The sequence below is a fragment of the Vicia villosa genome, unplaced genomic scaffold (assembly GCF_029867415.1).
Source record: "Vicia villosa cultivar HV-30 ecotype Madison, WI unplaced genomic scaffold, Vvil1.0 ctg.000938F_1_1, whole genome shotgun sequence".
Classification (NCBI taxonomy): domain Eukaryota; kingdom Viridiplantae; phylum Streptophyta; class Magnoliopsida; order Fabales; family Fabaceae; genus Vicia; species Vicia villosa.
Window position 1 is genome coordinate 11,474 of NW_026705420.1, and position 20,644 is coordinate 32,117.

Sequence of the window (20,644 nt, forward strand, 5' to 3'; positions counted from 1 at the left end):
GGTCCAACTTACTTCGGTGTTGTTTATGGATATGGACAAAGGCAACATAACCAAATACTCGAGACTCGAGACTTTGCAAAATAGAAACAGAAGGAAATCGTGAAGTCATAAACTGAACAGGACTGACATTACCTAACATGCGAGATGGAACCCGATTAATCAAGTAGGAAGTTGTCAGAACGACTTCTCCCCAATTAGAGTTAGGAAATGCCATTTGGAAGAGAATGGCTCGAGCAACTTCAAGTAAATGACGATTCTTTCTTTCTGCAACACCATTTTGTTGTGGGGTGCTGACACATGTAAATTCATGAACTATTCCCCGTTGACTGGTAAAATCTGAAAGCATGTGATTGGCATACTCTTTGCCATTGTCAGAGCGGATTCTTTTAATCCCCTTGCCAAATTGTGTTTGTACCATATTTAAAAAACTAATAAACAATTCTGGTGCTTCTGATTTATCCTTCATTAAGAAAATCCAAGTTGCTCGAGTACAATCATCAATAAATGATACAACCCATTTAGCACCCAAAATATTAGAAATAGGTGCAGGTCCTCATACATCAGAATGTATGAGATCAAAAGGTTCGGCACTTCTATTGGAACTAGGAGTAAAAGAGACACGATGATGTTTAGCTAACTCACAAACGTCACATTTAAAAGACTCAACTGAATGATGTAAAAATAAAGAAGGAAACATAGACTTAACTAAAAAGAATGGAGGATGACCAAGACGTTTGTGCTGAAGCCAAATCTGTGCGGCGGAATGAGAAGAGGACACGGAAGACTCAGTCTACAAGTAGGAAGCCAAAACCTTTGAACAATTTGGTTCATTAGATAGGTAGTACAACCCTCCCTTTTCCTTAGCAACTCCAATTGTCTTCCTTGTGGTAAGATCCTGAAAAACACAATAAGAAGTGAAAAATATTACTTTACAATTCTGATCACGGGTGAGTTTACGAACATATATTAGGTTGTGAGAGAGTGTGGGAACATGTAGCACATCCTGTAATTGAAGTGAAGGTTGCAAGTTAACTCTCCCAGAGCCATCAATACGAGCATAAGAACCATTAGCAACCGTAACATAACGGTTCTTCTCAGAGGAGGTGTAAGATGAAATCCAGCTGGGATTGAATGTCATATGATCGGTGGCACTAGAGTCTAAAATCCAAGCATTCTTAGGTATTTTATTCAAACACTAAAGGATTGAGAGCATACGCTCAAGCCGGTCGTCGGTAGAGAACAACTTCCAAAAGGCTTACCGACAGAGTCAAGTATAACCTTTAAACGATTCACCTCATCCTCGGTGAATGATAAAGAGTAATCAACATAATTTTTTTTAGCCATTTGTAGCAAGCTAAAAATAAAAATAACAACAAGAAGATGAAATATTCCTCAAGAGGGGCCTAAAAGACAACAATGAAGGGTTAATAGATGAAAGGAATAAAGAGGGGTTTGTGTGAGGTGTTTCTGGACAGGGTAACAAGGCTGCAATGAAGGGTAACAAGGCTGCAATGAAGGCAGAAAAAAAACTTGCAATGAAGGGTAACAAGGCTGCAATAAAGGCAGAAAAATTGTCACAATGAAGGTGACTTGAGATTTACCAAAATGAAGACGGCTAGGGTTTATGCGGAAACAAGTCTCTCAGGATCGAGAGCTCTGATACCATGTAGAGAAGTGAATATTTGGTGAAATGCTTGAGTATCTAATGCACTCAAGTAATTTGATTTTATACACACTAGAGAGAAAATACAAGATAAGATTTTCAAGGATGTTGCTAGTTCCTAGATACATGTATGTAATTTTCTAGGCATAGACTTCTAGGTACATGTATTGACTCCTAAATACAAATTTATAATTCCAATATTTTATAATTCCAACAGGACATATTTCTAATTATTCCTTCTTCGACATTTAGGGCTCATGTTGTTCGATTGCATTCATTATGTTTTTTGAGCGGAGAAGAGTATCCAAGCAACAAGCTATATAGCAGGAACCCAAATACTAGGGGAAAAGAGGGACATACGCCTAACCCTTCCTTTTTCATCCCTTTTTATTTGCAAAAAGATTTTGAAATAATTTTGATTATGCTGGAAAAGAACTTGGTGTTGACGAAGTGTTTGATTTGCGCTTGTTTTGAAAGTGAATTGATTGAGTTTGAATAAAAAAATCTTTGAATCGACGATTGATTTTATTTGCGAAAGATTTTATCTGTTTTTGGAAAAACATCCTTGATGTTAATCGAAGATCTTAAACTAGAAAAAGGGTGGTTTAAATTGGTTTAAGAAAAGTCAGTTTCAGACATGGAAATAAGCTTGATGAATTGGTGCCACAATATCGAAAAATAAAACAAGGTACGGAATGTAAGGGAAAGTAATACACAAACTCGCAATAACCTCTAGGAAGAAAATCAACATGCATAACCAATAATCATAACTAGCACGCATATGACGCATTCATCGTAATCGAATTAAGAAATAAATCAAATGGTAACACACACATGTCAAGTAAACAAACGAAATAGCGTCACACGCCAATTGTCCTGTAAGCACACGTATTGAGCTCACGTAACGCAAGGGTGTGAGTTCAAAGCCGTATACACAAATCAAAGAACAAATTTCTAGTGTGAAATGTGATCATTGCAACCAAATCAAAATATGAGACGTAAACTCAACGAAAAGGAAGTGATAACAAAACGTGTGTGTGTGTGTATATATATATATATATATATATATATATATATATATATATATATATATATATATATATATATATATATATATATATATATATATATAGCATATCAAGTGAGAACATTTTTAAATAAGAGATGAGAGGAAGAAATATCAACCATTGGATTCATCAAGAGAGAGAAATTAATAACCTCATTAATGTATTAACATTCTCTCTTGATGAATCCAATGGTTGATATTTCTTCCTCTCATCTCTCATTTATAAATGTTCTCACTTGATATGCTCCCTATTTAAAAAATATTTTAATTGCTTATATACATATGTCTAAAACAAATAGGCTTTTATATAGGCTAACAGGCTAACCAGACCTTCGAAAATGTCAGACTCAGGCCTAAAAAATAAGCCTACGACAGGCCACAGGACAGGCTTAGGCTTCTGTTTTTTTGACAGACCAGGCTTAAGCTTGGCAAAGCCTAGCTCGGCCCAGCCTATTTCCACCCTTAATCACAAACCTCTTTTGTTTCTCCCCCAATATATACGGCAAGATATCCCTTGGCACGCCAAAAATATATTACAAGATATCGGTTTGTAGAAAATGACGACCTTCTAATGATACCAGGTAAACGAAAATCCATTGTTGTGTATGTTAAAACTTAAGGTTAAATGTTTTCTTAAAAAATCCATTGTTGTGTAGGTCCAAACATAGTGTCTGAGCTATCAAGCAGATAATTAATATAGTAACATTGTCTTTTGACTATTGGCAGAAATGCTATTATGGATGAACAAAATAATTAAGAATTTAACATGTAGTACTAGAGTAGCTTATTCTTTTAACTAATTTTATAAAATAAAATAACATAAAAGTGTGTTAGGGTCCTTACCAACTGCCAAGGAATGTGATTATTTATAAGAATTTTCCACCCTACAACAATGTCTCATCAGCTTGCATTTAAATTACATGTTGTGTGGTACTTGTGGAGTTAGAACCATTCAAAAGGACTTTCCGTGCTCATCACAAAGTACTTGTCCTGCAAGCTGTTAGAACAAAGAAACCCATTGATTTTGACTTCAGAAGACATTGTATCATGCGATCATTAAATTCAAGCTCCTATCAAACCAACGACGGATAGTAATATGCAGATAATTTATCAACAATTGAAGGGATTTCGTTTAGCTGTCATATCCCGCCATTTTATCAATGCATAACTTATTTGGACTAAAGTAACTAACAATGTATAATAGACGTTAGAGACGTGTACAAAAAAAGTTAAAATGTTAAATCACTTTAACTTAAAAAGAAATGCACTACACCAGTTGAACTATAAATCGGTTCATTTCTATACGAATCTCTCATTTTCTGGAAATAACTATGCAGGCGACTCATCTAAAAGTGGCCCAATATACTTGTGAGTCTTGATGAAAATGTATAAGACAACACCATGTGGTGGTTCATGAGCCGTTGTCTATCACTAGCCCCCAATACCATTACATTGCCTAATAAGTAAGTACTAACCATTCATTTCTTTAGATAAGGATATCCTAACAGTAACCATAGGATGAGGCTTGACCTTGTTACTGTCACTGCTATTATGAACACTTATGAAGGGAAGGCATCTCATGCATGATTAACGCCTGTTAGTAATCATATGTTCAACTCCTGTTTGAAGAATATTACTCATATACATCATATTACTGGTTTTGAATCATGTGTTCTAGTACTAATAAATATTACTCATATAGTGATATTTCATAAGTTCTTAAGTGCAAATAAACCAAAATTTGCAGAGGAGATGCTTGAATAATCGGATTCATTATCATTAAACAAATTATATATATACAATATATTTCTGTCAATATAATAGTCATTTTTCCCATCTTTACAATTTTGTAAGATGCCTAGTTTACAAAAAATATCTCTACTAAACTATGTCAGTCTCTTTTGGTGTCAGAATCATAGCCTATTCAAGCAAGAAGTTATATGTTGAAAGACATCTTCGATGCAAGGAATGGTGAGGCCACCCATTGGATGATCATATCCAAACTCTTCCTCAGCTTGACTCAACAAGTCTTGAAATGATGGTTGGTTCAGGTATGATATTGGGATCACAAACCGCTTCATTTCTTCTCCAACATACACTGCAAGATATCCCTTTGGTACTTCCACAACTTTTGAAATTGCTCGGTTTGCAGAAAATGACGCCTTTCTGATCAGTTTAGGGAAACGAAAACCCATTGTTGTATGCGTTGAAACTTGAAAAGAAGTTGTTTTAAAAAAGACTTGTAAGCAAGAGAAAGTTTTTGATATTTTGATGATTTAGAATGTGAAGGATTTGTTTGTGTTGGTCCTAAATGCTTGTAGCAATGAATATATATAGACAAAAGAATATTGAGAAACTGTTGGCTACTTGAATGATTGGTGAAGTAAGGTATACTTATCTATAGTATAGGATTAGCAGGATGGGGTCATGGGATCTACAAGGAGACAAGAGCATAAATAAGATCACATGGTAATGTCTTAGAGGTCTTTCCAAAGTTTAATTGACCTTGATACTTGTTTAGCAAGGCATGGACCCCACAGTTCTGTTCTGGTATGCAAAATTCATGGAGTTTGTCGTACAAAAATATAAAATGCGGTTCATAGTGATCTTGTATTCCATATTGGTTTTCTTCTTGTCACTTAACCTTAGATGTTGCACATAATTCTGATACATTAGTTGGTAAATGTATATTAGCTGGAATGTCAGTTCGAAGAAACATGTGATGTGAGATGTCTAAACCATGCCTACCATTGGATTAGCTATACCAAAATGCAACAACAGACATCAGGTTTCTTTCACCATTGCAATGTCTTAATTTCATGTAAGTTATATGTTGGCCATTATCTCAGAATGTGGGGTATGTATGTACTTGCTCTTCAATTTAACTTCCTAATCCTTGAAATTGACTTCTATAAGGCAGTACCATGCGATCCCTTGTTCCTGATCACTAGGCCCTACTACAACTCATCAAATTTCATTCATTGGTTAATTAATTTGAAGAGGCCCTTAGCAACTATATATACACTACTCCTTGGTTTCAAAAGCAACACAACTCTTTTACATCCTAAAACATCACAACTCAATATCTATTTCTTATCCAGTCCTTTAACATAAAACAAACAATGGGTTTCCGCGTAACAAGTGTAATCAGAAAAGCATCGTTTTCAAGAACTCAAGGATCTACCAAAGGATTTGAAGTTCCTAAAGGATATCTCGCCGTCTATGTTGGCGATAAAATGAGGCGGTTTTTGATTCCGGTATCATACTTGAACCAACCTTTGTTTCAAGATTTATTAAATAAAGCAGAAGAAGAGTTTGGATATGATCATCCAATGGGCGGTCTCACAATCCCATGCAGTGAAGATGAATTCCTAAACTGCACATCTCAGCTTGAACTGAGCTGTAAATCATACTAATGGAGATTTAGATAGACTAGTTTGAGATAGATTAGTTGAGGCTAATTTGTACAGAACATTGTCTTCAGTGTTGAAGATTTTCCATTTTATTTCTTTCATATATTATTACTTAGCAAATCAAAATGTTTCCTGACTGAGAATAGAAATGATATAAGAGATTGTTCAAACTTATCAAAATTCAGTGAGTTCTATGAGAATTCTTAATATATGTGAATAGTGCCAATAGATCTTATAAATATGAATCATAGATGTACTTAAGAAATATTATTACAAAAATAATAGTGAACAGACATACTATTGATATCAGCAGGAAGCCAGGAACAAACTAAGAGTTGATTGGCTTAAAATTTACATTTACTGCTAGATGTAACAAGAACAGGTTACTTACCAACTGCATATTGTGGTTACTTTACAGAATTCCCGCCTTACAATAAGGTCTCACTTTACAATTAAATTATATGTTGCAATGGTAGTTGTTGGGATGTTGGAATCAGTCGGGTCCTGGTGAGGACTTACCGTCTCTTCACAGGGACTTGTTCTGCAAATTGTTATGACTAAATTAATCCCTATTTTTACCGCACTCATGCAATCAATATTGAACTTAAGCTTTGGATAGACCTATGACTAATAGTACTGTGCAAATATGTACCAACAAATGAAGAAATTTCATTTAGCTGTCATACCGCTATTTTGATTTATAGCAATGCATGATTGATGTCTAGCAATAAATATGTGGGCAATATTTCGAAAATATATCGTGATTCTTGATGAAAATGTATAAGATAACACCATGTGGTAGTTTTTGAGCCTCTGTCTATCACTAAAACGTTCAATTCTTTAGATAAAGATATCCTAAGAATTGGCATTCTAGAATGAGGTCTACGTTATTAAATGGAATAATTGACTTTGTTACGGCCACTGTTAATATGCTTGCTTAAGAAGTTATGTAGTTTAAAAGAAAAGTTTAACAAATTTATCTTTCAACTTTTGTCCAAAAGAAAATTACGGTGATATGCTCTTGCTAAGAATCATGTTATTATATATTCCTTCTTTTTCTAGCAAGCCAAATTACTCATATTGTCATATTTCAAAAGTTCTTAAGTGCAGTAAACCGAAAACACAGAGATAAGAATTTAGTACTTGAATTCATTTTCATTGAACTTTATGTTTGTTAATCTAATGGTCATATTTTCCCATCTTTACAATTTTCTAAGATACCTAGTTTACAAAAAAAAGATCTCTACTAAGCTATGTCTGTTTTGGTGTTAGTTTCATAGCTCATTATTCAAGCCACAAGTTATACTTTGGAAGACATCTTCTGTGCAAGGAATGGTGAGACCACCCATTGGATGGTCGTATCCAAACTCTTCCTCGGCTTGACTCAGCAAGTCTTGAAACGACGGTTGGTTCAAGTATGATATTGGGATCACAAATCGCTTTTGTTTCTCTCCAACATACACAGCAACACATCCTTTTGGCATGGCCATAGCTTTTGAAGATGATGCTCTTCTGATCATACTAGGAAAACGAAAACCCATTGTTGTATGCGTTGAAACTTGAAAAGTAGATGTTTTAAAAAAGACTTGTAAGCAAGGGAAAGTTTTTGATATTGTGATACTTTGGATTGAGAATGGTTTGTGTTGGTTCTAAATTCTTGTAGCAATGAATATATATAGATAAATGAATAATAAGAAACTATTGGCTTATTGAAAGAATAGTGAAGATTAGGAAGATGGGGTCATAGGATTAGGATCTTCAAGCAGACAAAAACATATATAAAATCACATGGTATTGTCTTAGAGTTTTTTCGAAAACATCAAATGTTATAATAGACAATACACCAACATATCACACCACCAGAAAGTTTAATTGACCTTCATATTAATTTAGCAAGGCAGAGACCACAAAATTCTGTTCTGGTATGCAAAATTCATGGGTCTGGTCTGGCAAAAATATAAAAATGTGATTAATAATGATCTTACAAAAAGATCTTACAAAAACTTGCCAGTTGCTCATAATTCTAATATATTAGTTAATAGATGTATATTAGTTGGATTGTCGATTCAAAGAAGCATGTGAGGTGAGATGTCTAAACCATGTTTATTGTCTACCATTGGATTAGCTATAGCAAAAAACATCAGGCTTCATTCACCATTGCATTGTCTTAATTTCAAGTAGGTTATATGTTAGCCAATATCTCAAAGTGTGGGGTATGTATGTTCATGTTCTTCCATTTAACTTCCTAATCCTTGAAAATTACTTCCATAAGACAGTACCATGTGATCCCTTGTCCCTCACTATGCCCTAGCCCTACTACAACTCATGAAATTGCCTTCATTGGTTAATTGGTTAGAAGAGACGCTTATCAACTATATATACACTATTCCTTGGGTTCTTAAGAAACACAAGTCTTTTGCACTCTAAACTATTATCATTCAAATATTTCTTTCCCATTCAATTCTATAACTATAAAAAAGCAATGGGTTTCCGCATAACAAGTATTATCAGAAGGGCTTCATTTTCCAGAACTCAAGGATCTACCAAGGGATTAGAAGTTCCTAAAGGCTATCTTGCTGTCTATGTTGGACACAAAATGAGGCGGTTTGTGATTCCGGTATCATACTTGAACCAATCATTGTTTCAAGAATTATTAAATGAAGCAGAAGAAGAATTTGGATTTGATCATCCAATGGGCGGGCTTACAATTCCATGCTGTGAAGATGAATTCATAAACCTCACTTCTCGCTTGAGTTAAACTGTAAATCAAGCTAATGGAGATTTAGATAGATTAGTTGAGATTAATTTGTACAGAAAGCATTTTCTTCAATTATGAAGATTTTTCATTTTCTTTCTGCCATATATCATTCCTTAGGAAATCCAAATGTTTCCTGAATGAGAATGTTAATGATACAAGAGATTATTCAAACCTTATATATTTGTTTGTATTTAAACATAAGCCATTGTCATTTATCTCAAAATATAAAAAGTAAACATAAAAATCATACTTATTAACTATGAGAATTCTTAATACATGTGAATAGTGCCAATAGATTTTATAAATAGAAACCATGCATTCTTTTCGATGGGAGCCTTGATTCTTAAAAATGCTACACATGGACACCATCGAGCACCCTCTATACTAAATCTTCCCATCTGTTGGAATTTCGCAATGCATAAGGCGCCACACCATAAATTGATTGTGTCAAATTATGTCTACCTTGAGAGCTATATTGCAACCAAGAGTCTTCTTGTCTAGAAGATTAGCAACCTCGGATGATAAGCATAAGCAATCCTTTATGTTTCTACCAAGAAATTAGAAACCTTTTTCCTCATTGGAAACTAGAAAGGGCATTATTTTGAGTCAACCCCTAACCTATAAATAGAGGTATCTTTCCTCATTAAAAACATCCATAATTATGTTTAGACACTTCTCTCTCTCTAAGCTTTTCTTTTACTTTCTCTCACAAATATTTTAGCCGAAGCGCTTCTTCGATAAAATTCTTTTGTGAGTGGGGATAAGTTATAATTCTGGAAGGGTAGAATTGTAAAATTCACCAAGAAATTTTTTGTTTAAACCTTGGTTGAATATTATCCATTTAGGTATTGTTTGGGTTAGAAGTTAAACTCATAAAAGCTTTTGGTTTTTGAATTGTGTGATCAAGCCCTTGTTTAGGTTCAAGATCAGTCCGTGGTAAAATCTTTTAGGATCTTGGTTAGTCCGTGGTAAAATCGAGGGCATAATAAAACTTAACCCGGTATTAAAAGTTAGGATACTATTAAAATCTTTTAGGTTATTAGTTAGTCCATGATAAAACCACGGTTTAAGGTTCGTGAGCTCAGCCCGTAATAAAAGTTTACAAAGCTTGTTTAGAAGCTTGAAGACTAACCGCTCCAAAATTCTCGTGGAAAAAGGGCTAACCACTTCGATCAACCATCTATGGAAAGAGGACTTACTGCTTCGATATATCGTTTGGAAGAAAATACTCAAACTGCTCTATTCATAGTCTTATTTTGGTTTGGAGTCAACTGTTTTTCTTTTATAAGAGAGTTCTTAAGTATTTCGTACTAAAAAAACTCAAAGTTGAATGGATACTCTCTAGATCAATTCTCAAAGATAGGATTAAGTCGTTTTTTGATTGAACTCGTATAATTTCTAGTATTCCTTTCTTTCCGTTAAACTCTTTAATTTCCGCAATCTATATTCTGCAATTTTATTTTCCGTTGCTTAGTTACAAAACTTTTTTAAGTTGTTTTTAAACTCTGACTTTACCTCCAAAATATTTTCAAAATCATATATTTTTTTTGAACCACACAATTCATCCCTCCTCTCTTGTGTGAAATCACATGTGCAACCTGTATAAACCTCTTTCATAGTTTTTCACGTGACTTCTATAAATCAAAAGGCATCAAATCTTGGATGGAGAAAACTGTTAGAAAATAGGTATGATAATCCTGGATAACTTCGAAGAATCGTGTTCGTACACTTTCCGAACAAAGTATTTTGACCCTATTCTTGCCTGGGTTCACGAAATCTTTGTGGGGATAATTATCGAAGAGCAATCTGTTTCTGACAAAAGAGAACAGATCAGGAATGTAGAGAGGAAGTATTATTTTTCGTATCCGAAACCGAGGCCAGGGGCTCCGCCCCTTGGACCCCGACGGGGCGCTGCCCCGCACCCCGTCAGGGGCTCCGCCCCTTGGAACCCCCGTTTCTATTATTCATATTCAATTGCACGTTTGGCTCTACGAGCATGCACTCCACACTACCCTATACTCAGACAAAAGACCACGAAGCCAAATTATTTCAGAACAAGCAGCAGACATGGCCCGATACTCAGACTCAGTAGAAGATTTAGAGACTCTGGCTTGTTTCTTACTTTTCCATGAGATCAATGAAGAGCTAAGAAACATGCACCAACCAGTAACAGATCGCCGAGTATCAGGACACCCTGCCCAATCGGCATCACTATAAGCACTCAATTTAGCAGCAACTCCAATAGGAAAGAATAAACCACGATGAGAGCTTCCCTTTAAGTAACGAATTATGCGACGAACTGCTGCCAAGTGAAGATGGTGAGGAGAGTGCATGAATTGACTTACTTGTTGAACAGCAAAAGATATGTCAGGGCGAGTAATAGTCAAGTAATTAAGGCTACCCACGAGTTGACGATACAACAAGGGATCAGGTAAGAGATCACCATCATCACGATGATATTTAACATTAACCTCAAGAGGAGTATCCACTGGATTAGCCGATTGGAGACCAGCCATAGAAATTAAATCTGTGACATACTTATGTTGATGGAGGAATATTCCCTTGGACGTAGAATGAACCTCAAGACCAAGAAAATAGTGTAGATTACCAAGATCTTTCATGTGAAATGATGCCTGTAGCTGTTGCTTAAGTCGTTGAATGGAAGCATGATCAGAACCAATAATAACCATATCATCAACATACAAAAGAAGCAGAACAATTCCCGCAGATGTGCTATGAATAAATAAAGAGGAATCATACTGACTCTGAGTAAAAGAGAACCCAAGTAGAGTGGAGCGGAATTTCTCGTACCATGCTCTGGGTGCTTGTTTCAAACCATATAAAGAGCGTTTAAGCTTGCAAACACCCTTGGATGAAGAGAACAAACCTTGAGGAGGTGTCATATAGATATCTTCAGTCAGATCACCATGAAGAAAAGCATTCTTCACATCCATTTGATGAAGAGACCATCCATTAGAAGCAGCTATAGATATTAGAGTCCGAACAGTTGTCATTTTGGCAACTGGTGCAAATGTCTCATCATAATCAATTCCATATTCCTGCTTATTTCCTAAGGCAACCAAGCGAGCCTTGAAACGGTTTAGGGACCCATCGGAATTCAATTTCACAGAATACACCCATTTACAGCCAATAGGTTTAACATTAGGAGGACAAGAGACAATATCCCATGTGAAATTCTCTTGAAGAGCTTGAAGTTCCTCATTCATTGCTTTTATCCAACGCACATCTTTAACAGCCTGTGAATAACAAGTAGGAACAGATATGCTAGAGAGTGTGGCGGTCAGAGAAGTATGTGAGGAATCATACCTGTTTGGTGAATATCTATCTGGTGCTCGAGATATTCGAACAGAACGTCGTGGTTCAATCGTGACAAGATCAGGTGACGGTTCAGCATCGGGAAGGGGTGTGGGAACCTGTTCTTTTTGTTTTCTGACATATACATGACCTGGTTTATAACGTTCTATAGATTGAGGCATAATATAAAACTTAGGAAGAGTAACAACATCATTCATGACAGGAGACACACATGACAATTACTACCAAAATACATTGATGATACTAAAATCACCAACAAAAACAAAAAGGTATAACCAATTGAAGAAACTTCTTTTAGCTGTAATACTGCCATTTTAATTTTTAGCAATGCATTATTTACTAGCTAAGACTAATCAATCTAGAGATGAAGGATGTGCACAAAAAAATTTAAAATGTGAGATGTCTAGTTATAGCTATAACTGTGTTGGTGACTCATCTACAATGTGGCCCAATATTCTTGTTACTCTTGATTTAAAAGTATAAGACAACAGCATGTGGTAGTTGGTAAGAAGTTATCTATCACTATAAAACCCCATTACATAGCCTACTAAATAAATAATATCCATTCAAATCTTTAGATAAAGATATCCTAATAATAGACATCATAGAATAATTGATCTTTTTACTGCCACTGATATTGTGCAATTGATTGTGAAGAGATGGCAGCTCATGTATGATTAAGTTATGAAGTTTAAGAGAAAACTATAACAAATTTATCTTTCACCTTCTTTGAAAATTTGCAGGATACCAAAACCTTTTCTTAATAGCAACCATATAGTATATTTTATAAGTTTTTAACTGCAATAAACTAAAAACACAAAGATGAAATTTTAGTAGTTGAATTCATTGTCATTAAACTCTATACTTGTCAATCTAATGGTCATTTTTTTACATCTTTACAATTTGCTAAGATGCCTTGTTTGCAAAAACAATATCTTTCCTAAGCTATGTCAGTCACTTTTGGTGTTAAGTTTCATCGCCCATTCAAGCCGGAAGTTATACTTTGGAAGACATCTTCTGTGCAAGGAATGGTGAGGCCACCCATCGGATGATCGTATCCAAACTCTTCCTCGGCTTGACTCAGCAAGTCTTGAAATGATGGTTGAGTCAAGTATGAAATTGGAATCACATACCGCGTCTGTTTCTCTCCAACATACACAGCAACATATCCTTTTGGCATGGCTATAGCTTTTGAAGATGATGCTCTTCTGATCATACTAGCAAAACGAAAACCCATTTTTGTGTTAAAACTTGAAAAGGAGTTGTTTTAAAGGAGACTTGTAAGCAAGAGAAAGCTTTTGTTATTGTAATGCTTTAGAATGTGACTGATTTGTGTTGGTCCTAAATGCTTGTAGCAATGGATATATATAGATAAATGAATATTAAGATACTATTGAGTATTGACACTTGAATGATTGGATAAGAAGGGGTATACTTTAGTGTAAGATTACAAAGATGGGGTCATTGGATCTACAAGGAGACAAGAGCATCTATAAGATCACATGGTATTGTCTTTGAGGATTTTCACTAAGACCAAATGTCATAATAGATTATACACCAACATATCACACCACCATAAAGTTTAATTGACCTTGTTACTTGTTTAACAAGGCAGGTACCGCAAAAGTCTGTTCAATATTGGTTCTCTACTTGCTTCCACATATTGTTTTTGAGCTGCCATCAACCAAGTCCTGTATTAATAGCAATATATTAGTTGATAAATGTATATTAGCTGGATTGTCAATTCAATCAAGCATATTAAGTGAGATGTCTAAACCATGTCTACCATTGGATTAGATATAGCAACAAACATCAGGTTTCATTCACCATGCAATGTCTTAATTTCAAGTAGGTTATATGTTGGCCATTATCTCAGAATGTGGGGTATGTATGTACATGTTCTTCCATTTAGCTTCCTAATCCTTGAAAATGACTTCTATAAGACAATGCCATGTGATCCCTTGTCGCGCACTAGGCCTTACTAAAACTAATCAATTTGCATTCATTGGTTAATTGGTTAGAAGAGACCCTTATGACCTATATATACACTATTCCTTGGGTTCTTAAGAAACACAAGTCTTTTCCATTCTAAATTATCATCATTCAGATATTTCTTTCTCGACCAATCCTATAACCAAAAAAAAAAAAACAATGGGTTTCCGCATAACAAGTATTATCAGAAGGGCTTCATTTTCCGCAACCCAAGGATCTACCAAAGGACTTGAAGTTCCTAAAGGCTATGTTGCTGTCTACGTTGGAGATAAAATGAGACGGTTTGTGATTCCGGTATCATATTTGAACCAACCATTGTTTCAAGAGTTATTAAATCAAGCAGAAGAAGAATTCGGATATGATCATCCAATGGGTGGTCTAACAATTCCATGCAGTGAAGATGAATTCCTAACCCTCACTTCACGCTTGAATTGAGCTGTAAATGATGCTAATGGAGATTTAGATAGATTAGTTTGAGATAGATTAGTTGAGATTAATTTGGACAGAAAGCACTTTTTTCAATTATGAAGATTTTTTATTTTCTTTGTGCCAAATATCATTCCTTAGGAAATCAAAATGTTTCTTGAATGAGAATGTTAATGATACAAGAATTTTTCAGACACTTATATATGTTTGTTTGCATTTAAACATAAGTCATTTTCATTGTCTTAAAATATAAAAAGTAAACATAATAACGAGACGTATTAGCTCTGAGAATTTTTAATATATGTGAATATAGTGTCAGGATTTTATAAATAGAAATCATATTAAATTTTGGGGCGGACCTGGAAAATCTTTGACACCAGTATTCTGCTAAATTTATTGCTCCTCCCTCCAAAACTTGCAAGAGCAGTTTTATATCTCTCTCAAGTTTATTGGTTGCTCGATGCAGACATCTCCTGCGCTGCATATAATCGTTGCTATGAGTTCTTTGTATGTTCCTTTGTAACTTTCTTCCCTGTGTCTTATCACTTTGTTAGGCTCTTTTTACCACTGTAGTTTAATTTCACTTCACATTACTAATTTCCAGTCGTTTGTATGTTGAAATTGATTGTTAGACGAAAATATATTGTAACTCTTGATGAAAATGGTTTTTGAGCCTTTGTCTATCACTTAACCTACCAGTTCTTTAGATAAAGATATCCTAAGAAAATGCATCATCGAATGAGGCCTGTCTTATTAAGTCGAATAATTGACCTTGTTACTTCCACTGTATATTGAGCATTTGCTTATGAAGTTATCTAATTTAAGAGAAAACTATAGCAAATTTATCTTTCACCTATTGTTATATAGGGAAAACAACATGCTATGCTCTTGCTAGGAATCATGAGTTCTTAAGTGCTTTTAAAATTATATATTCCTTTTAAAATTTCCAGTATACCAAGTTTTTTTTTAAAGCAAGCAACATTACTCATATAGTCATATTTCATAATTTCTTAAGTGCAACAAACCAAAAAGAAAGAGATAATATTTGAGTACTTGAATCCATTGTCATTTATAAACTCTAAATTTGTCAATATAATAATCATTTTTGCCCACTGTTACAATTCGCTAAGATGCCTAGTTTACAAAAACATATCTCTACCAAGCTATGTCAGTATGATCTTTTGGAATTAGTTTCATAGCCTATTCAAGCTACAAGTTACATTTTGGAATACATCTTCTGTGCAAGGAATGGTGAGACCACCCATCGGAGGATCGTATCCAAACTCTTCCTCGGCTTGACTCAGCAAGTCTTGAAACGATGGTTGTGTCAAGTATGAAATTGGAATCACATACCGTGTCTGTTTCTCTCCAACATACACTGCAACATATCCTTTTGGCATGGCCATAGCTTTTGAAGATGATGCTCTTCTGATCATGCTAGGAAAACGAAAACCCATTGTTGTATGCGATTATTCTTGAAAAGAAGATATTTTAAAAAAGTCTTGTAAGAAAGGTAAAGTTTTTATATTCTAATGCTTTGAGATTTGAATGATTTGTGTTGGTTGTAAATCCTTGTAGCTATGAATATCTACATATAGATAAATGAGTACTAAGAAACTATTGGCTACATGAATGATTGGAGAAGAGTATAGTATTAGATTAGGAGGATAAGATCACATGGTATTGTCTTAGAGGTCTTTCCAAATCATCAAATAATATAATAGACAATACACCAACATATCACACCATCAGAAAGTTTAATTGACATTCATACTTATTTATCAAAGCATGGACCGCAAAGTTCTGATCCGTTATACAAATTTCATGGAGTTTGTGTTGTCTTGCAAAAATAAAAACTGTGGTTCAAATTCATAATGGCTTATGATCATGTGTCCAATAAAAACTGTCAAATTGAAGAAGCATGTGAGATGTCTAAAGCATGTCTACCGTTGAAATAGCTATAACAAAATGCAACAACAGACATCAGGTTTCTTTCACCATTGAAATGTCGTAAATTTCCTTATCCGTGAAAATGACCTCTGTTAGACAATACCATGTGATCCCTTCTCCCTCAATAGGCCGTATTACAACTATACAGTATATATACGCTACTCCTTGGTTTCACAAGCCACACAAGACTTTTACATCCTAAAATATCACAACTCAGTATCTATTTCTCATCCTTTCCTCTAACATAAAACAAACAATGGGTTTCCGCAGTATTATCAGAAGAACATCATTTTCCAAAACCCAAGGATCTACAAAGGGATTTGAAGCCCCTAAGGGCTATCTCGCAGTCTATGTTGGAGATAAAATGAAGCGGTTTGTGATTCCGGTATCATACTTGAACCAACCATTGTTTCAAGAATTATTAAATCAAGCTGAAGAAGAATTTGGATATGATCATCCAATGGGAGGTCTCACAATTCCATGCAGTGAAGATGAATTCTTAAACCTCACGTCTCGCTTGAACTGAGCTGTAAATCAAGCTAATGGAGATTTAGATAGATTAGTTTAGGCTAATTTTAACAGAAGCCATTTTTTCATTTCATTTTGTTTGTTCCATTTCATGTATCAATCATTCCTACGGAAACATAAAATGTTGCCTCAATGAGAATGTTGTGACAAAATATATATAGCAGAATCATTAATCCGTTATATTATACAATTGTTCTTATCTCTACTGTAATGGAAAGGCTGCAATAAATGACTTGAGTTTCAAGGTTTCTACAATCATTTCATTTATATTAAGAAGTTAACATAGTTTTATGAATCACTAAGATTTCATTATGAGCCTTCACCAAATCAATAAAAGTCTAACTAACTTATCCTGGTATGAAAAGTAAGATTTTATTATTGATTCTGAAATATGAACATCTATGTACCATAAATAACTAGGAAAAATTACAATATGATTAGGATATCTTTAATCAAGTGTCTATGATCTAGAACTTGTAATCATTTTCTAGGGTTTGTAATTGTTACAGTATACACATTGAGAAGCAATGATCTTACCAACTTTGTAAAAACATGGAAGAAGACATTGATGGAAGCCTCGTTGTTAAGTAATGACACACGAATTGAAAAGCTTGAATAAATGTCCAACACTTAGGGTACCGTTTAGAATTGAGACAAGGGGGTATCTGATATCATGAACCATTGCACCTAGATACATAAAGAAGAAAGTGAGATGCGAAGGAATCCACATCATCCTTACACACTCACCATTCTCCCTAAAAATACCATCACACAACAAAGGTTAAAACGATGAAATTCAGAGAACAAAGGAGTAAAAGAGACTTCCAATCGAAGATGATGAAATAGTCGTGGGAGAATGAAACAAGAACACTTAAAATGTGGTTGCAAAGAATGTCAGGAGCAATTGTAGAGGGTAGATATCCTAACAATAAGCAATATAGAATAAGGCATGTGTCATAAAGTGGAATAATTGACCTTGTTACGGCCACTGTTATGGTACATTTTCTTCTGAAGATATATGTAGTTTTATATGTAGTTAAAATCAAAACTATGACAAATATATTTTTCATCTTTTGTCCTAGAGAAAACAATTGTGTTTTGCTCTTGCTAGGAATCGTGAGTTATTTATATATTCCTGCTTTTAAAATTTCCAGTATACCAAGTCTCTTTTTTTTTTATAGCAAACAAAATTACTCATTCAGTCATATTTCATAAGGTTCTTAAGTGCAATAAACCAAAAACAAAGAGATGATGTTTGAGTAATTGAATTCATTATCATTAAATTCTAACTCTGCCAATCTAATGCTCATTTTTTCACATCTTTACAATTTGGTAAGATGCCTAGTGTATAAAAAATGTCTCTACTAAGCTATGTCAGTCTCTTTTGGTGTTAGTTTCATAGTCCATTCAACCCACAAGTTATATTTTGGAAGACATCTTCTGTGCAAGGAATGGTGAGGCCACCCATCGGATGTTCGTATCCAAACTCTTCTTCGGCTTGACTCAACAAGTCTTGAAAAGATGGTTCATTCAAGTATGATATGGGAATCACATACCGCGTCTGTTTCTCTCCAACATACACAGCAACATATCCTTTTGCCACCTCTACAGTTTTTGAAACTCCTCGTTTTGCAGAAAAGGATGCACTTCTGATGATATCAGGGAAACGAAAACCCATTGTTATATGTGTTAAAACTTGAGAAGAGATGGTTTTAAGACTATTCTTTTAAACGATAACTAAGGTTTTGAAGCTGGAATGTTTTAGGATGTGAATAAGTTGAGTTGGTCCTAAATGCTTGTAACCATAAATATATATAGATAAATGAATATTTTGAAACCATTGGCTACTTGAATGATTGGTGAAGTATAGACTATAAGGTCACATGGTACTGTCTAAGAGGTCTTTTCCACCTATCAAATAATGTGATATAATAGATAATACAAATCCCACCTTATAATATGAAAATCAACATATTACCCCACAAGAAAACAAGCTTATCCATGCAAAAGAAAGTTTAATTGACCTTGTTACTTATTTAGCAAGGGAGAAGGGACCACAAAGTTCTGTTCTGGTATACGAAATTCATGGAGTTTGTCTTGCAAAATTATAAAATGTGGTTCGGAGTGATCTTGTATTCAATATTGGTTCTCTTCTTGTCTCCTAATACTGTGTTTGAGCTGATATCAATCAGGTCCAACACAAATTACACATAAATCTGATAAATATTTAGCTGGTAGATGTATATTAGTTGCATTGTCAATTTGAAGAAACATGAGATGTCTAAAACATGTCTACCATTGGATTAGATATAGCAAATTGTAACAACAGACATCAGGTTTCTTTCACCATTGCATTGTCTTAAATTTCCTAATCCGTGAAAATGACCTCTGTTAGACAATACCATGGGATCCCTTCTCCCTCAATAGGCCCTATTACAACTATATAGTATATATACACCACTCCTTTGGTTTCACAATCAACACAAGTCTTTTACATCCTTAAACATTAGAAAACATCTATTTCTCATCCATTCCTTTAACATAAAACAAACAATGGGTTTCCGCAGTATTATCAGAAGAACATCATTTTCCAGAACCCAAGGATCTACCAAAGGATTTGAAGTCCCTAAAGGCTATCTTGCCGTCTATGTTGGAGATAAAATGAGGCGGTTTGTGATTCCGGTATCATACTTGAACCAACCATTGTTTCAAGAATTATTAAATCAAGCAGAAGAAGAATTTGGATATGATCATCCCATGGGTGGTCTCACAATTCCATGCAGTGAAGATAAATTCCTAAATCTCACTTCTCGCTTGAGCGAATTGTAGACCATGATGATGAAGATTCATATAGACTAGTCAAGGCTAATTTGTACAGAAGGCATATTTTTTTGTATCATTTCATTTTGTTTCTTCCATGTATCATTCCTACGGAAATATTGTTTCCAGAATGAGAATGTTATGACACAACACATTGTTGAAACACAGATTTTTTTTTCCAAATCTCAATGAAACAGCTTTAAGTTTAACCACTTGTTGTTAGATTCTTCTATAATTTTTGTGCCACCATTAAATCTGTATGGCAATGACATAACTAAGATGCTTCTAGAATTTATAGTGAATTCAATAGCTTAAGACCATTGAACTGATATACTAGTAGTATCTAGCCAAATTCAATGTACTATAAAAATCAAACACAACAAAACATTCTTGAATCAACTTAGCCAAAAAAAAATATATTAACTCATGCAAATGAACATCAAAATACATTTTTATGATGGCTAGTGAAGCTATTTCATAAAAAAAAATTAGGAAGACTTTGTTGCTATTTCTATGTTAGAGAATCTGTATTGGAGTGATATGAGATTTGAAGGGCAAAAATCACCCTCTGACAGGTATGGACTCACCACTTAAGGCCAACATGTTCACACATAATTAACCTACAGATGGTCGCCTTATAAGGATTAGAGAGCATTTGTCACTTCCTGACGGTACTATAACTTAGCTTCATG

General features: G+C 34.5%; 3 protein-coding genes and 1 pseudogene across 3 annotated transcripts; 2 read left to right on the forward strand and 2 right to left on the reverse strand.

Annotated features, from left to right (window-relative positions):
• Positions 1-7,179: 7,179 nt before the first annotated feature.
• On the reverse strand, positions 7,180-13,774 carry LOC131632362 (auxin-induced protein X10A-like). The gene is made up of 2 exons (XM_058903116.1): positions 13,239-13,774; positions 7,180-7,700 (listed from the first exon to the last, which is right to left on the reverse strand). The coding sequence occupies exons 1-2, from the start codon at positions 13,471-13,473 to the stop codon at positions 7,417-7,419; spliced, it is 519 nt and encodes a 172-aa protein (XP_058759099.1). The 5' UTR covers positions 13,474-13,774; the 3' UTR covers positions 7,180-7,416.
• LOC131632361 (auxin-responsive protein SAUR68-like) lies at positions 8,431-14,941 on the forward strand. The gene is made up of 2 exons (XM_058903115.1): positions 8,431-8,856; positions 14,344-14,941. The coding sequence occupies exons 1-2, from the start codon at positions 8,625-8,627 to the stop codon at positions 14,661-14,663; spliced, it is 552 nt and encodes a 183-aa protein (XP_058759098.1). The 5' UTR covers positions 8,431-8,624; the 3' UTR covers positions 14,664-14,941.
• Positions 14,942-15,680: 739 nt separating this feature from the next.
• Positions 15,681-19,025, reverse strand: LOC131632373 (auxin-induced protein 6B-like; annotated as a pseudogene).
• On the forward strand, positions 16,766-17,399 carry LOC131632372 (auxin-induced protein 10A5-like). The gene has a single exon (XM_058903127.1). The coding sequence runs from the start codon at positions 16,861-16,863 to the stop codon at positions 17,128-17,130; it is 270 nt and encodes an 89-aa protein (XP_058759110.1). The 5' UTR covers positions 16,766-16,860; the 3' UTR covers positions 17,131-17,399.
• Positions 19,026-20,644: the final 1,619 nt, after the last annotated feature.